This window comes from Tachysurus vachellii, chromosome 7, assembly GCF_030014155.1.
Source record: "Tachysurus vachellii isolate PV-2020 chromosome 7, HZAU_Pvac_v1, whole genome shotgun sequence".
NCBI classification, from domain to species: Eukaryota; Metazoa; Chordata; class Actinopteri; order Siluriformes; family Bagridae; genus Tachysurus; species Tachysurus vachellii.
In genome coordinates this window covers 19,153,597-19,177,092 of record NC_083466.1, presented here as the reverse complement: position 1 = coordinate 19,177,092, position 23,496 = coordinate 19,153,597, and the positions used below count along the sequence as shown (strand labels likewise).

General features: G+C 39.0%; 1 protein-coding gene across 1 annotated transcript in view; it reads right to left on the bottom strand.

Moving 5' to 3' along the window:
* Positions 1-22,552, bottom strand: part of fgf11a (fibroblast growth factor 11a) — a 63,057-nt gene extending 40,505 nt beyond the window's left edge. Inside the window, exon 1 of the mRNA XM_060873482.1 lies at positions 22,360-22,552. Coding sequence (XP_060729465.1) covers positions 22,360-22,552 — 193 coding nt within the window. The remainder of the gene's footprint in view (positions 1-22,359) is intronic.
* Positions 22,553-23,496: the final 944 nt, after the last annotated feature.

Sequence of the window (23,496 nt, the reverse complement as noted above, 5' to 3'; positions counted from 1 at the left end):
AATTTTTTGATTTAAATGGAGAGCAATGTTAATAAAACTGCAAAAGACTTGAGCTCTTCTGACTCCTCCTTTGTTGTTTTTAACCACTCGTTTCATAAATATGTATTTTGTTGTGCTTTTGTTCCTAGCATTTTATAACCATATGGTCTGTTAGAACTGTCTACAGTTGAAACTAATCCAAACATGCAGCCTATTACTTAAACACTGTTTGCAGTGAGAGTATTTTGTCTGTTCTAAAATGCCATCTCTATAATAAAACTCTAGCAATGTAAAAAGTGTGCTTTATGCTTCCCGTGGCTGTCACTGTAATGGTCCAGTGCGTGCAGTTCCTTGGCTTGCTTTCTTTTTGCTTCTAATGGGCTCCTAGTGAAGAATGTAGGTGATGTAAACTGTAGCAACTCAATTTTGCAACTTTCAAACCATCTGTCATTCTGGGATTGTTGGAAGTGTTTAATAAGCTGGCGTGGATTTATAAATGCTGGTCATAATGGAAGCAAGAGACACACTTGCTATAACTACAATTTTTATAAGAAATAATTGCACAGTGTATTGGAATGCATTTGTCATTCAGCAGTTCATTTTGGTTTCATTCTAAAACCCTTTGCACCTCCTGAAGACCAGACTGGTTTGTGAAAATGTTAATAGCTATAATAATTACACACAATATTGTAGATACATGATACATTGTGGAACCCTGAAGCGTGTGTGTGAATGTGTGTGTGTGTGTGTGTGTGAGGGTGTGTGTGTGTGTGTGTGTGAAACAGAGATAAATGGTATAAGATAATGTGGACATGCCCTTCGTCCTCCTTCAGCACCACAGCTTAGAAGTCACACTCACATTAGCACACAGTCACATCCACACCCACAGCACATTATTTAATGTGAGGCCGCTCCTGCTGCTCACACGCCACTGACTGAGTTACTGTGTGTGCGTGTGTGTGTGCGTGTGTGTGTGTGCAGCACATGTGAGAACTACCTGCCAAAGAAAAATACTTTGAGAAATGTACTGTGAATTCACAGAGGATCTGCTTGAAAGAAAAGTCTTCAGAGAACACAAGTAAAAGTGGTGTGTGTGTGTTCTCGTTAAGAAGAAAGACAGGAAAAATATCCACCTACAAAGGCTATCCTCCCAGTGCTGTAAGCTGTCTGACATTTACTTGATGTTAACACTAGAGTGTGAAGTGAGACAGAGGGAGAAACACAGTGGCAAAGAGAATGAGCAAGAAGGAGGGAAATCAAGCAGACAGAGAGTTCCTGTGTGCAAAATACACCAGAGAGCCAACAGAGGACTGAGGGAAACATGAGACGGGGTGGAAAGTGGACAAAAGTGTACCGTTTGTCTGCTTTCTTTCTCTTCATCACTTGTTCTTCTTGTCCCTTTCTAGCTCTTCATCACTGTGCTCCTTGAAATGTGCTGAGTAGGCTCTCTCTCTCTCTCTCTCTCTCTCTCTCTCTCTCTCTCTCTCTCTCTCTCACAATCTCTCTCTCTCTCTCTCCCTCTCTCTCTCACAGACACACACACACACACACACACACACACACACACACACACACACACATCCTTTCACTTTCTCTCAGCAGAGTCACGGCAGTGGGACATGGACACAATGCTAATCAGACCTCCTCCCATTCTTTTTCTCCCTCCCTCTGATGTCAGAATGCATAAGGGCGAAACAACAGTGGTGCGATGTCTTCGTTTCTCTCGTTTGCATTCGTTCTCTCACTATCTCACTCAAGAGCAGAAATACATCATAAGCAAGGCTGATATTGCTCCTGCAGTGTTACTGCAGAGGGAACCGCTAACAAAGTGACACGTTTATGGCTTTCAGCATCCATGTCTTTTACTTTAATTACTCTCACACACAGCTCGATTTTACAGTCAGGCTTGGCTATAAAAATGTTGATGGTGCCTTCATTTTTAAAATCTTTATAGACATGTAATAACAATTTACAAAAACTCAGCAGAGATGTACACAAATGCCTTAATCAAGTAAAAGTGTATACAAAAGGGGGGGAAAACAGCAGAAGTTTAGCTGTCTTTGTAATGTGAGCTAAAGCTGTGTCCATATTCTCTTAAACACCAGCTAGCAGGACAACATCACAAAACATCTTGAATGCTAATAGCTTTCTGTCATAATATCATGATGTAGCTGTCAACATCTTTGTTGCAGTTTTTTTCCCCTCCCCAAATTTATGATTCCTTTTAGTAGCAAATGTGATCATTTACTTCTTTGTTCTTGTTGTCACAAAAAAGTCTGACCTGTTAAGAAGTATAATCAACATTATTACTTTCAGGGATACTACAGTAGATTAAAAGGTAACCATTTAAATGGAATAAGTGAATTACAGATATTTGAAAATGAGACTTAGTTAGTTATTTTTCACCTCTGTAATATTGCCATAAACTCGACATCACTACTTCCTTTATTGGTGGTTAGCCCCACCCCTAGCTGCAACGGAGCTGCTCATTTTTCCTTAAAAGGCAACCCAGGAAGCATGTTCTTCGGAAGGGGTGTGGACTTTTGAGAGGCTTGTCTCTATTTTCATTGCATTTGCAATCCACCTTGCAGACGGCAGAGGGCTTTAAAAAGGACAAACCCATTCATTCATTTCTCTTCATTGACCACTCCTCCCAGTCAGGGTTGTTGTGAATACACCATCCATTCCATCGAACGCAACATACACACATACACACACAAACACAACACAAGACACATACAGTACACACACCTATTGGCAATTTAAATTAGAAAGAAAAAGCCCACACAGCTACAGAAAGAGAATAAACTCAGGATTTATCTGCAAACCCCGGAGCTATGAGGCACCAACACAACCGTCTGCATCACTGTTCCACCCAAATTACTAACTGCTCTTTTAAAATGTTGCTACATTGTGCATACAGAATGACTCACAGCTACGCAGCCTGAGCAGAGCGTGTAGGAGTAAACCTGAATGATGGATAAAAGGCCTCAGCGATTGAGTGACTGATTGCTCACACATAAAATTGAATTGAATTTTTAATTACACCAGAAATTAATCAGAATGTGTGTGTGTGTGTGTAGATTTGCTATGCACCATTGGAAATGCTGTTAGCGTTGGCTGATGTCAGAACACCACATCGTCATCATCATCATCACACTGCACCAACAGTGCAACAAAGAGAACACTCCTGCATACCAGAAAAAAAAGATAGACCTCTAACACCATAGCCATCCCCCGTTTCTTTGCTTCATCCCATCTTATTGTTAACATGTGCACATTAGTCTGTTTCATCTGTCCATTCATGTTTCCATTTCTTTCCCTGTCCTGTTATCTCTCTCTCTTTCTCTGTGTAATCATATCCTTTACACCATAAGCCTGCAGTCTAATCTCACGCATCGATACTCTTTAATTAATCTGATTTGTTCTTTGTTCTGTCTCTCTCTTTCGTGCTCTCTGGCACTCCGTTCCCTCACTTTCGCTGTTCATCATCCCCCTCTTCGCTAGTTTACCGCACTGTAACAGCCGACAAAGAGGCATGACGAGACGGGAAACAAAGCTGGTCAAGCCTAAGGAGTCTCTGTCATCATTAAGCAGAGGAGAGAAACAGAACAGCGGCCTAATTGGCACAGACACAATAAGGGATTAGATAAAACAGGTTCCCTGACACTGAATTACTGAAAACAATGAAGAAAACGGGATGTAAATTCAGGGGGGACAAAATACTCTGTAGAAACTAAGACAATTAAAAGCCCATATGACTTTTCTGACTGTACATGAAAGACATTACCATAATTATAGTACCAAGAAAAAGACAGTATCCCAAATGACACACTGTGCACTATGTACTTCACCGACTAGTTCTATGAAATTTACAAGTAGTATCGACTTTAATGGAACACTAACAGGATATACTTATATACTAATGGGATTTACAAGCTATTTCCCAGTCGATGGCAAATGACGGCAAACACATAAAATGTGTCGCCGCTAGAATGATCTGATTACGGTGAATTAGAATTTTTTTAAATGTTGAAAAATAAATCGCACAACGTGAGCTAATTTAAAACGCATGTTAGATATCTTGTCTACCACAATGTCCTCAGCCATCTTGAATTTTTTTTCCTCATCCTGGTAACCCTGCCCCTCTTCCTCTATGCAAACGATGACTTTGGACGAACATCAAATGTAGGAAGTGTCCATCAGTTCACACTAATACAGTATAATGCACTTCTTCTTGGAATTTTCAGTGTACTTACACTATTTAAACTACAGCGTCAGAGAATAGGGCAAAAATATGTGATTTGGGATGTACTTAGTGACTTTATGTGCAGTATAAAGACTAAACGTTTATTCTTGCTGATTTTTGTTCCCTTTTCATCAGTGAAAGTGTATGCATGATTGCTCATAATTGGGATCATTTGTCTTGCTGTATAATAACTCACTAGTCAGTAGATTTGCTACATTCAATGATAACCATACTAATTCTTTACATTTCACTGAATAACTCTAGCTTTCTAAAACTGTTATGCATAGAACTTTTCAAAAGGGAAATCCTCTCTTGTAAGGTTTCACATACAACCTAAGAGGACAATCCCGAGGGCCCTTTATAGTGCTAAATAGATTCTCAGCCATATTTTACTGTTTAATACTCGTCCTTGTACGTATTAGAGGAACCATTTCAATATAAATCTTCCCCAGAATTTATGTATTGTTTAGACCTAATTGTGATCTAGATATTGTTCTGGGTTTATTCTATTGTTCCCACTGTAGATATAATAACAGAAACAAAATAAAACAAGCAAAAAATTCTGATGGGGGGCACGGTGGCTTAGTGGTTAGCACGTTCGCCTCACACCTCCAGGGTCGGGGTTCGATTCCCGCCTCCACCTTGTGTGTATGGAGTTTGCATGTTCTCCCCGTGCCTCGGGGGTTTCCTCCGGGTACTCCGGTTTCCTCCCCCAGTCCAAAGACATGCATGGTAGGTTGATTGGCATCTCTGGAAAATTGTCCCTAGTGTGTGAGTGTGTGATTGCGTGAGTGAATGAGTGTGTGTGTGCCCTGCGATGGGTTGGCACTCCGTCCAGGGTGTATCCTGCCTTGATGCCCAATGACGCCTGAGATAGGCACAGGCTCCCCGTGACCCGAGGTAGTTCGGATAAGCGGTAGAAGATGAATGAATGAATGAATGAATGAAAAAATTCTGATTTATCTTTAACAACTGTTAACTCTTTGGTCAAACACATCATTAGTAATTATAAACACATCATTATTAGAATTATAGACATATCTAAACTAATGTGGAGATTTTTTATCAATCAAGATCATGTTCAGCTATCTAACATATATAATTCCACTTATAGCAGGAGTTAAATCTCATACATCAGGTAACATCCAAAAAGAATGCCATTCATCTTCAGTAAGAGCTGTAACACAGACAGGTTTGCTGTGGATCCAAAGCCTATCCCAGAAATATTAGAAGTAAAGCAGGAATCCACCCCAGATGGGACGGCAGCCCATCACAGGCCACAGTATACACACATACACACACATACACACACATACACACACACACACACACACACACACACACACACACACACACACACACTCACTTCTGCTGAATTTTTGGAAGATAGTAGAAAACCAGAGAACTTGAGAGAAACCTATCTAGACACTATGATGATACCTTTGCATTGTAGATTTACCTTATGCAGATTTACCTTTGGCTGATGTTTTTATCCACATTTGAGACAGAATAGTGGCAGCATGGTTATAGGATTTAAACTCATGCCTTTAAAACACTAGACCAGCTCCTTCCCTAATAATTGACCACTGCCCTGCTGCACCACAATGACACATAGAGAAAAACTCTGCTGAAAAATGTTGCCTGCAAATCTCAGTGACTTTTGGACTGGTGACTATGCATCAAATATGCTAACTACACTCAATAACTCTGGCTTAGCATGTAGCAGTACCAGAGGTGGTCACTACTGCATACGATTTGATATATCAGAGTGAAAGTTATCCAGCTGCAGAAACATGCTGATGCAACTTGATGCAATCAATGTATAAATGTCTCTGCTGGGAGGGAGGTGAAGTCTGCATCTGTTATAGACGGTCTTAAATTGTTTGTTTTTTTTTCACTTCCCAATAAGATTTATAAGATTATTTCCTTGGAGGTGAAGATTAAACACAGCTCTCCTCGGGTTCTCCTAGTTTTAGTTTGTGTTCAGTACATAAAAACAGTTCTTTTACATTAGGAAGCAAAATGATGAAGATAAAGCAAATCATTGTTTGACAGTGTTGGTGCAGCTCAGAGCCCCAAGCAAGACTCTATTATATTACTGATTCTTCAAACTGTATAGGTAATAAATTACAAAGGACTTCTGTATATTGATAAGATATAGTTTTAACTTCCTAAATGTCAAGATTGTAGCCATTTCTGATTTTCTTATATACACTATGTCATCATGGCAACCACAAACACTTTACCATGTGGAAAAAACAAACCTTTGCTACTTTTCCACCTCTCCAAATCTGCATACCGTTGCATGGTTGCGGTGTAATGTGGTGACAGTGAGACATGGTTACATGTGCCCTGCTTGTTTAATATCAAAACTCATAAACCAACTAAAATTGAGGATGTTTTATCTGGCTCTGGAGTTCTGGTGCAACTTGAGCAACATCACTGTTCAATGATTCACTGAGACAAAGTTGTGACTGACCATCAGGGTGGCACATGTCAGAGAAGCTCTATCTGTCTGGCACAGAATATCCTCAGGTCCACAGATTACCTAACCAATCTGCTGGGGATTTACAGCAATGTCCCACTGGGTCAGGATGCACAAGTCCATGACCAGCTCTACCATTGACTATCCATGTCTGATTCTTCCCACCTTGTGTAAAATTCAGCAACTAGGTCTGCCTCTGGCCCTTGATATAGCCATCAAGACATTGGTTGTACTGCACTTTTCACTGGTGTTTGGACCACACTTGCAGCTTCATCATTAAGCAGATGCAAAATTCTGCCCAATTTCTTATTGACACTCACTATGAGCTTATGCAAAATTCCCCATTGGAAATCAGTCTTGCCTACTAACCTGCTAGCAATTACAGCAACAATTATGGGAGAACAGGACGAGTTATCCTTACATGCATTGGTGGACACATGACTCAGGAGTGACCTTGCTGTTAAATCTTAGAATTCTCTTCAAGGTCATATTACTTTGTAAAGTTGCATGAAAGTGAACCTGCAGAGTGTTGCTTTGTTGCACCTGATATTTACCCTAAAGTATTTAGACCGGCCAGCAGCTAACAAATTCCCAGACTGATGTTCTGTTATGGAAGAAAGACACGGAATATGGAATATAAGTGGATCTGCTATGACATACAAATCAACCAGGAGCATCTGCCGCTCATGGGCATTACCTAGAAGCATGATGTTCTATGAAGTAGTGCTGGGTGTTCCATAAACTTCTGGTGGTCCTACAAGAAGACCATCACCATTACGAGTGGCTTTAGTTCAGCATTCAACTCTACACACCTATCTAATTATTTCCTCGTTGGTTAAGTGAATACCACTTGCATATTACTGACAGGGTTTCTTGTAATTTTGAAGCAGTATAAAGCTTTCAGAGATCAAGGCAAGGAGGATTCAGAATATATCACACATACTAGATCATTCATCACATTATGACTTTGATGGAAGGTCTTGGCACATGTACATACTCGCACAACAAGGTATCCAGGTGAATGTCACTGCCCATGTTACATACAATTACACATATAACTATGGAGCCTCAACATCCTAATGAATCTTATATTATTGATATATTTTAACTTGATACAGAAGAGTTATACAATCTGTCTGTACTGTTTATCAAGCATTTCTGTTTTTGTATATGTGCTCCCTATAACAACACAAAAACCCTATACAATTAGTGTTCAAATAGTATAAATATTACTTGTAAATAGTATTTGTAGCAAATGCTATGCTAAATCTATGCTAATGGTCTGGCTAATTTTCCTGGCTTCCACTGAAGATGTCTGTAGCCAAAGAACACCTTAAAAGCCCATTAGAAGAAGGACATGATGACCTGCCTTTTATTACAGTGCTGGTGTTTTTAAAAGGACAATGACCTTGGACCAGTCATGAAGGGGAATAAAGAGGAGTAGAGGGGGGTCACTGATGCTCGATACTAGCGAGCTTTAAGTAGTTTTATTTTTATCTCTGAAATGCCAAGTGAGGCTTTGTCTTAGAGAACAGCAGTGGGTGTAAATATGTCTGTGATTTTTACTAATTATCTATAATATCCATAAAGATTAGAGTTTTTAGAGGTTAGAGTGTATGTGTGTGTTCATGTTAAACAGGGTGTGTGTGTGTGGGTGTGGGTGGGTGTGTGTGTGTGTGTGTGAATGTCTTAGTCTTAGTCAGTTATAAAGATATAGCTAAATTTCCTGCCATAATGAAGCAAACACGCACACACACACACACACACACACACACACACACACACACAGATGCGCACACACAGGCATCTAACCCTTAAATAAGAGGTTGATTGCCTCCAGGCAGTTCAGTTTTCATCATTCTTTCCTCATTTTTTTCTCAATTTGATTCTGAAAAAAATCCAATTTTTCCTTTATTATTTATTATTATTATTATTTATAACTGAAACTATTAGCTTCAGAAGCTCAGTTACAGACTGGCTTTGGGAAGTGAGCAGAATTTCTTGACTAAACATAATCAATGTTTACAGATAATATAGCTAATATTCGTAAGCTAGTTCTCTTCCTGTGGGGTTACGGTGTACCAGAGCACAACATATTTTTCTATAGTGTTTCTCTCTCCATTTGAAAAGGTCAGTTACTCTGGAACACTTAGAAGAAGGGGTTCATTAAAATTGAAAATTTGATTTATACCAGAGTATAGTTATGAGTGTTCTTAGTCTCTCTCTCTCTCTCTCTCTCTCTCTCTCTCTCTCTCACACACACACACACACACACACAAACGTTTCACATTTAACACTGTCACTGATGTTAAATTCATTAAAAGGTCCATTAGGATGCTTTTAATTAAGTCTTCTTATCCAATTCCAACGAGGCAGTGCTGCCATATTCACTGCTGATTTCCGTCTTCCACCTTCATTTCGTCATAACACTTCTCTCCTTCTCTCTCTCACTCTCTCTTTTTCTTCACCGCATCACACTTTTTGCTGACTAGGGAGTCCCTGAAAGTGCCGAGCGGTGCTTCCCATCAGCACGGATATTACAGGGAGGCCCCAAGTGCAATTAAACAGAAAGACAGAGGGAGACATATTGAGAAGGACAGGGAAAAAGAGGACTCAGCCTGGGGTAATCATTCTATAAAAGCACCTCCTCGTCTCAGCTGCCTTGAATGTCAGCAATTACAGGACACAGAGGAGCACCAGAACACACACACACACACACTCACATGCCGAAGTGTATGCATACGCAAACAAATGGACATCCATATCAGCACCAAGGTGAACATGTAGGACACAAACACATGACAGACAGAATAAGAAAGGAGGAGAAAAGGGAAAAGAAAGTTTTGAATCAACCGATCCCTCCTACAGGATTTCCAAATTTTGACAATTAATGAAAAGAATACAGAATACAGAATAGGTCTGTAGTCATGTCAATATGTAAAAACCTTCAAAAATCATTTTCTAACCAGTTTCTCTAACATTCTCACGGATACTGAATATGTATGTGGCTAAAAAAGTCATTTTAAAGACCTATTAAAATGAGGACAGGGTGATACTTATTAAGATATTAAGAAAAAAATATATTAAATAAACAAATAAGGTGTAGACATAGTAGGGTTTTGTGGTTATATTAAAATAATCAACATCAGTGTGGTATGATATAATGCGCAGTCACTGTTACCAGCATGAAATACTTTTTTTTTAACCATAGTAATTTGCAGCTGATTGAAATGCTGATAGTTACATTCAACATTGCGGAACGAATACGAGTTAGCACTTACATTTACCAGAACGGTCTTAACATAATGTTTTCCTGCGAACCAAAATCAATGAAACATCTCCTGCAATTTTTTCCTAATGACATCGTTGTAGTAATGACTTTATTACAGTGTGGCTAAACGTGTAGACTTCAGCGTTCTGTTTAAAATCCAATGGAAGACTCTTCTCGAGATCCTTCTGTTCATTTTTATAGTGTGTGCTGTAATAGTAAAGGCCTATCTCAAGGACTAAAGAGATGAATAGTATTTAGTTTAATTCTGATAAACGATGAACACATTCTTAGTCTTGTTTGGAGTTTGACTCAGAATATGAGAGGATGAATAGAAGTGCGTGATAAATGCACATTAACAGTAAACTTCTACCTTCGCACTGGACAAGGACGTCCATTTTGCATAAATTGTTTATGTAGCATACATTATATCAACTTTAGAACCTGGTTCTTGTTTGTCTGAGTGAGAAAGAGAATAAAACCTTATCGTTACTGAATAACTACACAATTAATACACAATTACCCTTATCACTAATAATAATGAGACTATCATGTGATGACAGGGTTAGGAGGTAGGAAAAATTCCACCGACATCATGTTTCCACCAACATCAACACACACACACTACATACTGTGCACTGGAGTGTGCATTAAACAAAAGTACAACTATACAGCTGACATTTGGGCATTTTATTGCTTGTTTATCGATGCATGTGTGTGTGTGTGTGTGTGTGTGTGTGTTTAAGGAGCGGTCAAGTGTACACAGTGCTTCTGAATCATTTTACTGGTTGCAGCCTGTTTCTGTGTGTGTATGTGTACAGTATGTGTGTGTTTTCTTTTTCTGACGATCAAGAGCAGCACAGGTGTGGGACGCGTCCTTCACTTTAATGTGCCATCAATCACCCAGGCTGGAAACATGCCAGCGTGTTAACAACGGCAGACGGATCGCCCACACACATACACACTCATGCTCTTTTTTTAACAGAGAACAAACACGCATGACTTCATTTAAACACAGTCAGACAGCCAGAACTCGAGTACATATGCACACAAGAACAAGTATGACGCACCACATACAACGTAGCATTCTTTTATTTATTGAGCTCTACATGGAATGAAATCTCTGTGCTCTTAAATGATTCATGCATTCAACTCTTTCATGCGTTTGACTTAAAGAGGCTAAAAAGCCGTAGTTTGTCTCCGTTAACCATTTCTTTCTATCATTAAACTGCGGTGGAAACTTAGAAAAGAAAATACTAGTTAATCTTGCTGCCTATTGCGTAGTTTGGAGTTTTGTAGTACATCAGTTCTACATCAAGTCTGATTATATTTATATTCCCTTTATATTCACAGCATTCAGAATCTTGAAGGTTGAGATCGGATTTTCTATCTACGCTTCCATATATGGCATTCGTTTACACTACAAAATACGCCAATTTCTGTCAAAAACACACCTCATTGTTCTAATCCCCCCACTTTTAACCCAGGATAGAGGAACAGTTCACACTTTAAAAGCTGGGTTATGAAACCCTTCTCCGAAGCAGCCTTCACCCTGCACTGCATTGCCAAACATGTACGATGTGAGACAATGCAGTGTTAAAATATTATGTCTAGACTCCTAAGAACAGACACCTAAAAAGAAATTAAACAGCCTCATTACACGTGTTTTGTACAGTCACTGAAAGCCCATGTGTCATGTATACACTAGTTTTTCTTGTTGTTTTTTTTGCCTTTGCGTATCTCAGGAGGCTTAAAACAGCCAAGAAGAATTTCAGTTGCATTATTTTTTTTCTTACTGATGTGAAAGCACGAGACGAGCCGTTATTTAAAGTGGTCACATGTATTTATCCAATGATGGTTATTGATACTGCAAATAATTAACTCAGGGATTAGTAATGAACAGTGTGAAATATTATTAATGTTAATTATAATGAATGAGCAGTAAACATGAAATAAGACAAAAAACAAGGAATCTTTTTACTTTTAACTAAAAAAAATAAAAGATGCAGCTCGATGTGGATCGAAGTTAATGTTAGCACTATGAAATTGATTCTTTCCCTATTACGGCACATTCAAAGTGTTTCATTCCCCCATTCGGTTTATTCAATACAGCCATTTAATAAAACTCACTCACTCATTTTCTACCGCTTATCCGAACTACCTCGGGTCACGGGGAGCCTGTGCCTATCTCAGGCGTCATTGGGCATCAAGGCAGGATACACCCTGGACGGAGTGCCAACCCATCGCAGGGCACACACACACACTCTCATTCACTCACGCTATCACACACTACGGACAATTTTCCAGAGATGCCAATCAACCTACCATGCATGTCTTTGGAATGGTGGAGGAAACTGGAGTACCCGGAGGAAACCCCCGAGGCACAGGGAGAACATGCAAACTCCACACACACAAGGCGGACGCGGGAAGCGGGAATATCAGCCACCCTGTTTCTGTCTTCGTTTCTCTCCTGAAGTTAATAAGTAAACTAGATATTTCCACTTTATTCCTGAATGGAATATAAGAACAACACTGTAAAGTTTGACTTCTAGAAGTGTGATGTGCTATAAAATGTAAAGACATTTGTGAAGACAGAAAGGAAGTCAAGTGTTATGTGCCGTTTCTTATTGTTGCATTAATAGTGACAATCTTCATACTAAACTGTAGAGACGATATAATTTTATCTCTGTCTCTTTCTTACACACACACACACACACACACATACACACACACACACACACACAGACACATACACACAGACACACACTATAGATAGATAGATAGAGAGAGAGAGAGAGAGAGAGAGAGAGAGAGAGAGAGAGAGAGAGACAGGTAGATAGAGACATGTAGACAGACAGACAGATAGGTAGATAAATAGATAGATACAGTAGATAGATAGATAGATAGATAGATAGAGATAGAGAGAGAGAGAGAGAGAGAGAGAGTTTTAAATCACCTGATTTATGCCATTATTTTATAGTATCGCTACAGCCATAGTCCTACTAACACAACATTCACAGCCCTCTCATTTAATGTTAAAAAATGTTTACAAAGTCATTAAATTGGAGTGTAAGACATGGGATCAACAGCATGTTACCAGTCAGAAGCTTCTGTCCTGGTCCGTAGAATGACATGCACATAGGAACACAAGTGGACATATCGCTGGTAACTGAAGAAAAAAAATCTATTATTTTTTCTTTTTTTTTCCCCCCTTTTACTCATTCTAATCATTAATTGGTTTTAACCCTAATGCTTTTCACTGGTGTTAACCCTAATGCTTTTTATTGGTTTTAACCCTAATGCTGTTCATTGGTTTTAACCCTAATGCTTTTCACTGGTTTTAACCCTAATGCTTTTCACTGGTGTTAACCCTAATGCTTTTCACTGGTGTTAACCCTAATGCTTTTCACTGGTGTTAACCCTAATACTTTTCATTGGTGTTAACCCTAATGCTTTTCAAAGCCCTAATCTCACATTAGCTCAAGCTTTAAAAATGAAACATTTTTTCTTAAAAAAAGAGTTAAATATATACATTTTTTAGATCTATTAGCTAGTACATTGTTGAAACACACTCACGCATTCACACATTCACACACACACACACACACACACACACACACAGGCAGGTTTAGATTGCTGCAATTATGTTCCTTAACCTTAGCTTTAGCCTTAGCCTCTGCCCTTAACGACAGTCCTGTCAGTTGGTACAGTGGTACGTTTCCTTTCATTTTTGCGTGCTTTGCTGTGGGCTTTGTGTTTAGGGTTATTTATTTATTTATTTATTTATTTTTATTTTTTTACAGTGACAGAAGGTGAACACACTGTAGTTTCCAATGTTCATTAATTTAATATTATGCATACACAAGCTAATGATCACATGCTGATTTCTCTATTATATCTATTATTATATTATATATTATATCGTTATTTTTAAAATGGTCACAGTTTTCTTCAGCTTTCTAGAGATCGGATTAGAAGAAAACCTAAACTTGTGTGCAGTTCTGTCTAACACTCTCAGCGCCATGGCGGCTTAGTGGTTATTACATTTGCCTCACACCTCTGGGGTTGAGGGTTTGTATGTTCTCCCTGTGCTTCAGTGGTTTCCTCTGGGTACTCGCTAATTAATTGTTTAGGCTTTAGGGTTTCGATTCCTGCCCTTTGATTCCTGGTTTCCTCGTAAAGTCACAGAGACATGCACTGTACTGTAGGTTGTCTGTAGGATGTGAATGTGTGTATGTGTGTGTATGTGTGTGTGTTCCTGAGTCCCTGAGGATAAACTCCAGGCTCTGTGTGGGTGAATATTTCTTTTATGACTTCTGCATCATTGAGTCAGTACGAAACATGATCAATTTCCAAACATTACATTTTCAACAGAAAACAAAATGAAATTAAGGGTACAGTACATTTCCATGAGTAAATGTTTGTATATCGGTTATGAAAGCAACATATTACACAGTACACCACCACGAAACATAATGCACGCTGTCAGGTTTCATGCAAGTGTGACAGTCAGAGTCTCCAGAAGTGGCGGATTGTCTAAAAACCTAAAAAAATAAGGAGCATCTAATTGCCTTATAGAACTGCAATAAATGACAACTGAGGCATTTTTAAAAAGCAAATGGATAGCTCAGCAAATCCTGACGTTTTAATATGTCACTGTTTATTGTTCTTTATTGCATTTACAAACGGAGAAACTTTCATTTTTAAGCACTTAGCTCTGTGTTGTTCTGCCTATGTAGAGTCCTATTGTCCTATGTAGCATCACGGTCCTAGAGAAACGTCTCATTTCATTGAGTACTGTACTGCGTCAGCTATATATGGTTGAAATGACAAGTAAAGCTTCTTCACTTGACTCGAAGTTCAATATTTTAAAAGCTCTCTTAAATATGTTAATTATTTGGTTATTCATATTCATATATGAATTTGGTTATTCATATATAGATAGATAGATAGAATATTGTTATATAATGATTATAATTGTTTTAATATTCTCTTATTTTAGATGGTTTGCTTTTAACAACGCAATTATTTTGTGGAAGATAAAAACACACTCTTTTGTGCCAATCACGATCAAAAAACTAAACACTAATTCTTACCATTAATCTACAGTTTGCTACATCCTTGTGATCCTTCATCTCTACAGTACAGGATCATGTTCTAGAAGAGCAAAATGCAGTGGGTGTAAAGAAAATAACGCTAGTGCAATGTCACTCAGCGCTGCAGTACATTTGCACAGAGCTTCAGTACTTATACAACTCATAACCCTGTCAGCATGAATTTGATGGGTTGTGTAAGGGCTACGTCGGAGACCTCTGTAGTCGAGAGCTGACGGTGCTGCCACGAAACGTGAAATGAGTCAGTGTCCCTACGGTAAATGAAAAAAGGCTGACTGCCGTCTTTCCCATCAGCTTTTATGTGTAATGAAACTCTGAAGTACAGTATAATTAAAATCGGGGGTGGTAACAGAGTGCAGTGAAAAAAAAGTGAATTTACTTCATTCAAATGCATGTCATTTCCACAAGGCTAAAACCTATAACACGTCTGCCTCACGCCTATGAGGTCAGAGGTTTGATTTCTGCCTTTGTTCTGTGTCCTGTCCACATTCTCCACCATGTTTCAGGGATTTCTTCCAGGTACTCCAGTTTTTTTCCCGTCAGTGCTCTTCAGTGAGTTGGCACTCTGTCCAGGTTGTCCCTCTCCTTGTGCCCCAAGTCCCCTGGGATAGACCCCATGCTCTCTATGACCATGTGTAAAATAAACACTACAGAAGATGGATAGATGGATGGATGGATTGATGGATGGATATGATGCAAACCATTTATTCTAGTATATTGCATCACACATTGTGTTAATACAGATTGCTACATTTTCTTTTATTTCTACAGAATTCTTTTTTGTTTTATAACAGATACAGTGGAAAGGAACAGACAAAGGAGGTAAAATAAAAAGCTACAGTAACACAGTGATCATTTGAATCGTAGGGTTTTTTTTTCCTGAAAGAGAAAATAATGAAGAATTAAAGGTTTCGTGAAATTTCCAAAGCTTTTTTGTCCATCACAAGCAGCAAATGAATTCGATTTGTTTAGATATGCACTAGCTCTGTTATTCGGTGTGTCCACTACTGTATCACAATCCACTTGGTTTGGAAATTTAATGAAAATGAAATTCCGATTTAATGCAAAGGCTTGAGACAAATATAAAAAATGGCTATATAACCACAGACAAAGATTTTTATTTCTGTTAATGCAACTTGTGACTCTGCCACTGCTGCAGTATAAATATATCTACCTGGCAAGTTTTTTGGTGGAAGGATCCAAATGAGGGTGTTTCACTCTGAAGGGAGGACATAGCTTAAAGGGAAAGACCTTGGAGGGGAGAGCTGGCTGCTTTTACCGCTTGTTTTTTTTCTCCCCCATAACAGAAAAAGCTATTACTTTCCAGGGAACTATTAAACCTTTTTTAAGAACCGGCTTGTATTTTCGTGAGTTTAAAAGCTGAGCCATTATGTACTCAAATGTAGGAGTATTGCTAATGCTAATGCATGCTGTAAATGAAAACCGTTGAGGATCATCCACAGCATTTATCCATACAGTAGCACAAACACGCCATCATAGACAAGAACTGCAAAAAAAGATGTTAGATACCGGTTTTATTATTATTTTTAGCGGTTTCTTTAAGTGCAAAGATGCTCACATGGAGCTTTGTTAGCTCTGTAGAACGACTATTTTGTTCATAGCATTTTGTTCTTTGTTTATTTCTTTCATTTTTTTTTTATTTATTCACATATATTTTTCATTTTTTTTCTAATATTCTAAGAAAATTCTAATTCAAACATGCCCTTCTTATAAAAGTCTTAAAAATTAAACACATACATCAGTTTGGCACATTTTCTTCACACTGCAGCTCTGGCAAAAATGAAATTTTGTTTTATACTTGCAGCTTCACTTTGTTTTGTGTAAATGCTACTACACTCTAACCATATAACCCTCCCTGCTTACAAACACCAGAATCAGCCACGAACAAGAGTTCTGTTTTAATGCTTAACAATGAATGATTCCTTCGTGGCTAAGAGAAACAAAAGTGATAATGTTTTGTATCACACTGGCGCTGAGATTACTCCCTTTGACGAATTTCATAGACTTTGAAAGAAATCTTCTACCAGAGTATTTTTCAGGTACTCACTTTAATCAGTTTGGTACTTTGTTGACCTCCACCTGCCTTACAGACTCAGATTAACACTCTGTCATGAGTGGACACATGGCAGATTGTGTGAAAGAAATCTATTTATGTTTGATATTGAGCCTGTGAAAAAAGCTTAATGCCCATCTGAAACACAATGACACCACCGCAGCAGGTGTGTGACTGATGGTGCAGTTTGTGATTTCATAGATCCATGCTAATGTGTGTGTATCTCATTCCAGACCATTACAGTAGACGTATTGAAAACTATTTCAGCCTTTGGAAATATAAGCCAGTTCTCAGAGAGTTTATCACGAACCCCTCAGACTGATGCTGCTGTTAAATAAAAAACACTCATTAAAGCCAGGATACACAGAGTCTTTCCACTCCAGCAGTGATTATTTAGTTAGTTAGTGTAGCAATACTGGGCTTTAGGAAATCAGAACACAGACTGTTACTGTCACTTAACAACATCTTTTCTTGTCGCTGGGGAAAAAACATCATCTTCCATATGTATCTTTCTTTAGGAAATGTGAATATAAGGGCTTTTCACACTTAAAGATTACGGTCATGATAAACCCCAGGTTAAAGGGAATCATGGGGTATATTGTTCCATGTTTCATAATGCTCTTACTTTATATATTTTACTGTACAGCCCTGCTTCTAAATTACAAATGTGAACCTCTACCCAGGGTTAAAGGCAGGGTTTAGAATGATGACAACCCAGGGTTAACCCAGTGTAAAAAGCCTAACGTATACCTTTAAATTTCTAGGCAAAGATAATTAAACCCTCTGGGATCCCTCTTAGTTAGTACATGCCATCTACACTATTAGAAGTATTACTCCTTCCCAAGCATAAGAAACACACTAAAGGTATAAACGATGTGTTCTTAAAAGTGCAGCCCCAGCAACAATAAAAGGTCCAGTTTATTACTTTATTTGTAATGGTGTAGGCAGAAAAGGCAGCCAGTGAGGTTATGTGACATGAATAGGATGCAGGCTGCCCTCTGGATGCGTAGCACACCAGTGACTCCAGTGTTCCATTGTATTTTAATCCTGCAAATACTTAAATGCCATTGAAATGTCATCACCTTGCTTACGAGTAGTTGTGTATGTGCCTATTTGTGTCACATGTTACTTTTTGAGACAAGAGGTGAAGCATTGTATAACCCTGTGTAGTAAATGTCCCCTTAAAAGTCCCCATTTTCCCGTCATACTTTTACTTTATTTTACACCTTTTTTTTTTTGTGGTCCGAAGGCTGGTCATGAATCACAGTATTGCTGTTGTAGCACTTATTCTGTTCTTACTTTATTTTTGTTTATGTTTGATGTTGTTGTTGTTTTAGTGCTTGGCCATGCCTTAGAATTACATATTACCTTTATTTTGCTTATGTACATATAATATGCGTATATATAGAAAGCAACCAAAAACAGTTTTCAGTGTGGTTACTTAGGTTAAGGCTAGTGTGTGTGTGTGTGTGTGTGTGTGTGTGTGTGTGTGTGTGTGTTTGTGTGTATGTGTGTGTGTGTGTGTGTGTGTGTGTGTGTGTGTGTTTGTGTATTTTGGTTCATCAGCCAAAGTTCCCAGAACAAAAAAGGCAGAGGTCACACACACAACAAAACACACAGTGTCACATATCAACACACACTCTGCTCTTTCGTGACAGCACTTGTTCCATGCTGAGCAGCAGAACCCAGACTTGCATCCTGCAGGTGAAGATAAATTTGTGTGCAGCGAAAGATCAGAAACTCAATCAATAAAATCACTGAGCAGTTACAGTGACCTACCCACTCCCCACTGACATACACTCATACACACATACACACAGAGTTAGAGAGAGAGAGAGAGAGAGAGAGAGAGAGAGAGAGAGAGAGAGAGGCAGTCCCCTCTCTGAGATAGTCCTGTTGTGGGTGCACACACACACACACACACACACACACACACACAAACATCTAGCCGTTCCTTTGCAATCTAGGTTTAACAAGCTGGAGTAAACTTAAAGTTTTCTGACAGGACTCAAAGGGAAGTAGAATGAGGGATTACCTTTTTGTGATCCCATTTTTCTTGCTCAGCAAAGTGAGAGAGAGAGAGAGAGAGAGAGAGAGAGAGAGAGAGAGTGAGAGAGAGACTGAGAGAAAGTTCAGCATTCTCTAAAAATGTTCTATTATTTTGAAATTACTCACAAAGGGCTCTCTCTTGCTCTCTGTCACACACTTTATTTCTTTGAAGCAGATCCACATAATAAAACAATAACTGCAGCACTTTGGAGGAGTTTATGCTGATGCACACACTGACCGGAGAAGTAGGAAGTTCGTGGTCAGGTGCCATGCAGGCAATCTGAGCTGTATTTTAGCCGGGAATTACTGCTCTTCACTCTGCTGCAGCAGATGCTGTGCTACGGGAGGATGGTTTCCCTCATAATTACCATGATGAACTTTCCACATGATGGTCATTAATATACCCACAGAGCCATAGAAACACAGAGCCTGACCCTCCGTACTGATGCAGCTCTCTGGAATGTGCATCTCTGTGAGTGTAGTAAGTAAAAGTGAAAGAAATCTTTAAACTTGTGTAGATTAAACTTATCCCCTGGACAAGTTATCATCAGCCGATCATGTGGCAACATAGCAATGCATAAATGCATGCAGAAACAGGTTAAGAGCTTCAGCTAATGCTTCAAACATCAAACATCAGAATCCCCTAGTCTATGTGATTTGAACCATGGCATGCTTGTTGGTGCCAGATGGGATTATTGTAGTATTTCAGTAACTGCTGATCTCTTGGAACAGTCCAACATTCTATAACATTCAACACCCCAAAATATACACAAATGCACAGCGTAATATATACACCACCACATAAACAACATACAACACACATCCTGCCCTGCAGCCACCACTCCAGTGTCAGCACCTTGCAGTGGTCATTAAGTTTAGATTTTATGGTAACACAATATTACTGTAGGAAGCTATATTTTCTATTTTGTTGTATTACATTCTTTCTGTTTTCTTTTCTTGTCATAGTATATGCCATACCTACCAGAGAGCAAAAAAACAAAGAGAATCAGGTAAAAACTGAGGCAACAACTGCCCCCCCCTGGGCTTGATAATGTTCCTGTAACAGAACACTTTGTTGTACTTTATTCCTTGTTTATCTTCCTAGTAGATTAAGCAATACAGTTTGTAGCATAAATACAAAAAAAAAAAAAAAAAAATGAATTCAATACATTTAAAAAACATCCAATATTACTGATATAAAATAATCCTTTTTGTGGTTGTTTTGTAACCGGATTTGCAAAAAACTATTAATATGTAATACAAGATAATCCATAAGAACTTGTTAATTATGGCAATATTTCATGTTTTAGTCCGAAAAGAAAGAAACATTAGCTAATTAAGGTGTTTCAAACAAACATTAATTAATACAAATATTGATTATTATGTTAATGGTACATATTGATCATTAGTAATAAAATCAGTGATTGTTAATGGTAATTATAACAAGGCACTGAGAAATATTGATCTGAGAGATATTGATTCATTTTTTTATAATTGCAGTTTGGATCATGGCCCAGCTGAAAAATTATAAAGCTAATATTTGATTTTTTTGTTTTGTTTTTTACAGAAAATGCTGCAGAGAAAAGAATATTTCCTCTAGCAGATCTGCTAAGAACAGCTGCTGGATTGTGAAGAACTTTTGCTAAGATACAAAAATGTGTAAATTGCATTGCTTTAATTGTCAGCTTAAGGATTTACTCCAAATGCATAAAGTCTGGTATTGTCATGTCCAGTTCACATTCATTAAGCTTTAGAGGCATCCCGGGACATGCATGCATCTCAGTGGTGCCCTCTATTGGCACAGGCAGTTATTACTGAAATACATCTGAGTCAAGGGCAATGCATTTCAGATACTACACTGACTGTTCTGCTGTTTTACATGTATTCCCTTGCGGCTGTATATCAGTGAACAGCTGCTTAGTTTTAATATTTCGATCTTTACACGTAAAATAAGCCAAGCTGATCATGGTCATGCAGAAAGGCAAATAAAAATAGACGTTTTACTTCAAATTGAATTCTTGCTCTAAAACAAATCTAATGCAGCTATTTTTCCAAGAGCTGTTTAAGGTCACTCTGGCTTGGTGACAGTAAACAATGCATCATGCTGTCTCAGGAGAAAGAGGAGCAGCTCTGACCAAGACACCTGTGTTCCACATCACTTCTCCCATGATGGCGTAAAGCTCGAGAGGGCCTTCCCCCTCTGTACAGTGTTTCTGGCCATGAACTCATCAGTGCTGTGATTGATTTATTGTAACAAAGTAAAGGTCTTGATGTGCTTTATTGCACAAACAGATGACACTCAAGTATCCAGCACAATAAACACGCACCTACATGAGAATGTACACGCACACACACACACACACACACACAAACACACACACACACACACTATATTTGTCTTGTTTGCATAAGCCTTACAGGTGGAAAGACATGGCAGGGCGAGACTGGAAAAGTCGTAAATGCAGCCGTGACAATTTAACTTGGGTGTGAATGATGGATGACCACGTCAAGTTCATTCATTGACCGTAAAACAGTAGTACAGCTCAAAGGCACCGTGTCACACAATCAAATAATCAGACAATCAAATCACAGCAACAATCTTTCTTTCCTTCTGCTAAACAGAAAGAAGACACGCTGAATACAAATGTTGTTTTATAGAGAGTACTTTAAATTAGACTTAGTTCATACTTCAGTATCCCCTGGTCAGGGTCACAGTGAATCCAAAGCTTGTCCCTAAAATACACTGGATTCGATGCAGTTCCATCGCAGAACACTATGTTTACACATGAACTGAAAGTTATGATGATTTTGTTAAAGTTTTCCCATCACCATTACAAATCACTCACAGGGTTAGGCATGAATTTTGAAACTTCAATGTGAACTTTTTATGTGCACAAATGAATTCCATATAATTCCCAGGACCAGTTCTCATATCCACATTTATGTTTTTCACCCTCATACAGTAGCTATACACACATGTACTGTTAGTTTCGCTGCACTTACTGTATATATGCTTTAAGAGGAATGAGTTACTCAGGAGCTATGACTTTATTTCAAGTCATTGCCTTTTATAACCACATAAAAGTGTCAGTGTCATTAGATGAAAATTGATGGAGAAATTGAGGACTTTTTTCGACTCACCTGGTCTCTTCTCCAGTTTTCTCCCTCGACTGCCACACAGTCGCACTTTGGAGATGAGGATAAGGATCTGTTTTTGACATAGGGACTTGTTGCTCTTGGGGCAGGGTTTGCGCTTGTTGGAGATCTGCCGGTTGGCCTGCGGGTCCTTCACTTCCCTGCGCTGTCGGATCAGCGAGCTGGCGAGGGCGGCCATCTTGCTGTGCCCAGCTCACCCAAGGGGCACGGAGGGCGTCACTGAGCCGCCAACCTGCCCAACCACCCAGGATGATAAACTGAGATGCCAACGGAGCAGAGCCAGAAAGACAGAAATGAAATAAAAGTCTCTTGAGGGAGGGGGCTGTTGAAGTTTTTGGGTGGGTTGCTGGTGTCGTGTTTCAGAAGTCGCTCTGATATGCTAGTGTTGGACCTCGAGTGTGACAGTGAGTTATTATCAGAGTCATGTTGCTTTTGGAAGAGCTGAACACAAACAAAACATGCTTCTGTCTCGCTCTGTCCTGTCTGTGTCTCTCGTCTAGCTTGTCCGGTAAGTCCCAGCTCCACATGCACAGAGAAACCTCGAGCAGATACTTTAGTTTTACGTCGACTCCAGATGTTAACAGTATTTCACAGCGTCGATCATTGAGCTAGCCAAACTCAAACACACAAATGGCAATGTTGAAAAATGTTCCAGAAAATAAAAAAAACTACAAACAAGGCAATCCGTAGTGGAATTTAATTACAAAAGGAACACAATTTTAAAAGCAAAGACATGATTTTGATGACACATTAAAAATAAAGAAACGTAAACCAGGTCCAATCAATGCCAGAAGCTCACGTCCAGAGTAAGGAATGACAGAAAGAGAAGCGAGGATGAACGGAATTGAATGGAAGACTGATGCTGTCATCTTTCAGCCCCCTCAGTGTTCGCTCCATCTCTGGCCTTTGGGAAACGGTTTGTAAATTCCACAGGCTCCCTCATGCAGAGGTGACATTCAGGAACAAGGAAGAATGAATGAGAGGGAGAGAGAGGAAGAGAGGAAGGTGTGCACTGTGGTATGCAGCTAGCACAGATGAGCAGGCAGTCCTGTGTCCTTCACCCACGTTGAGAAATCAAGGAATGAATGAATGAGGGATGAGAGGGAAGAGGGAGGTGTGGAG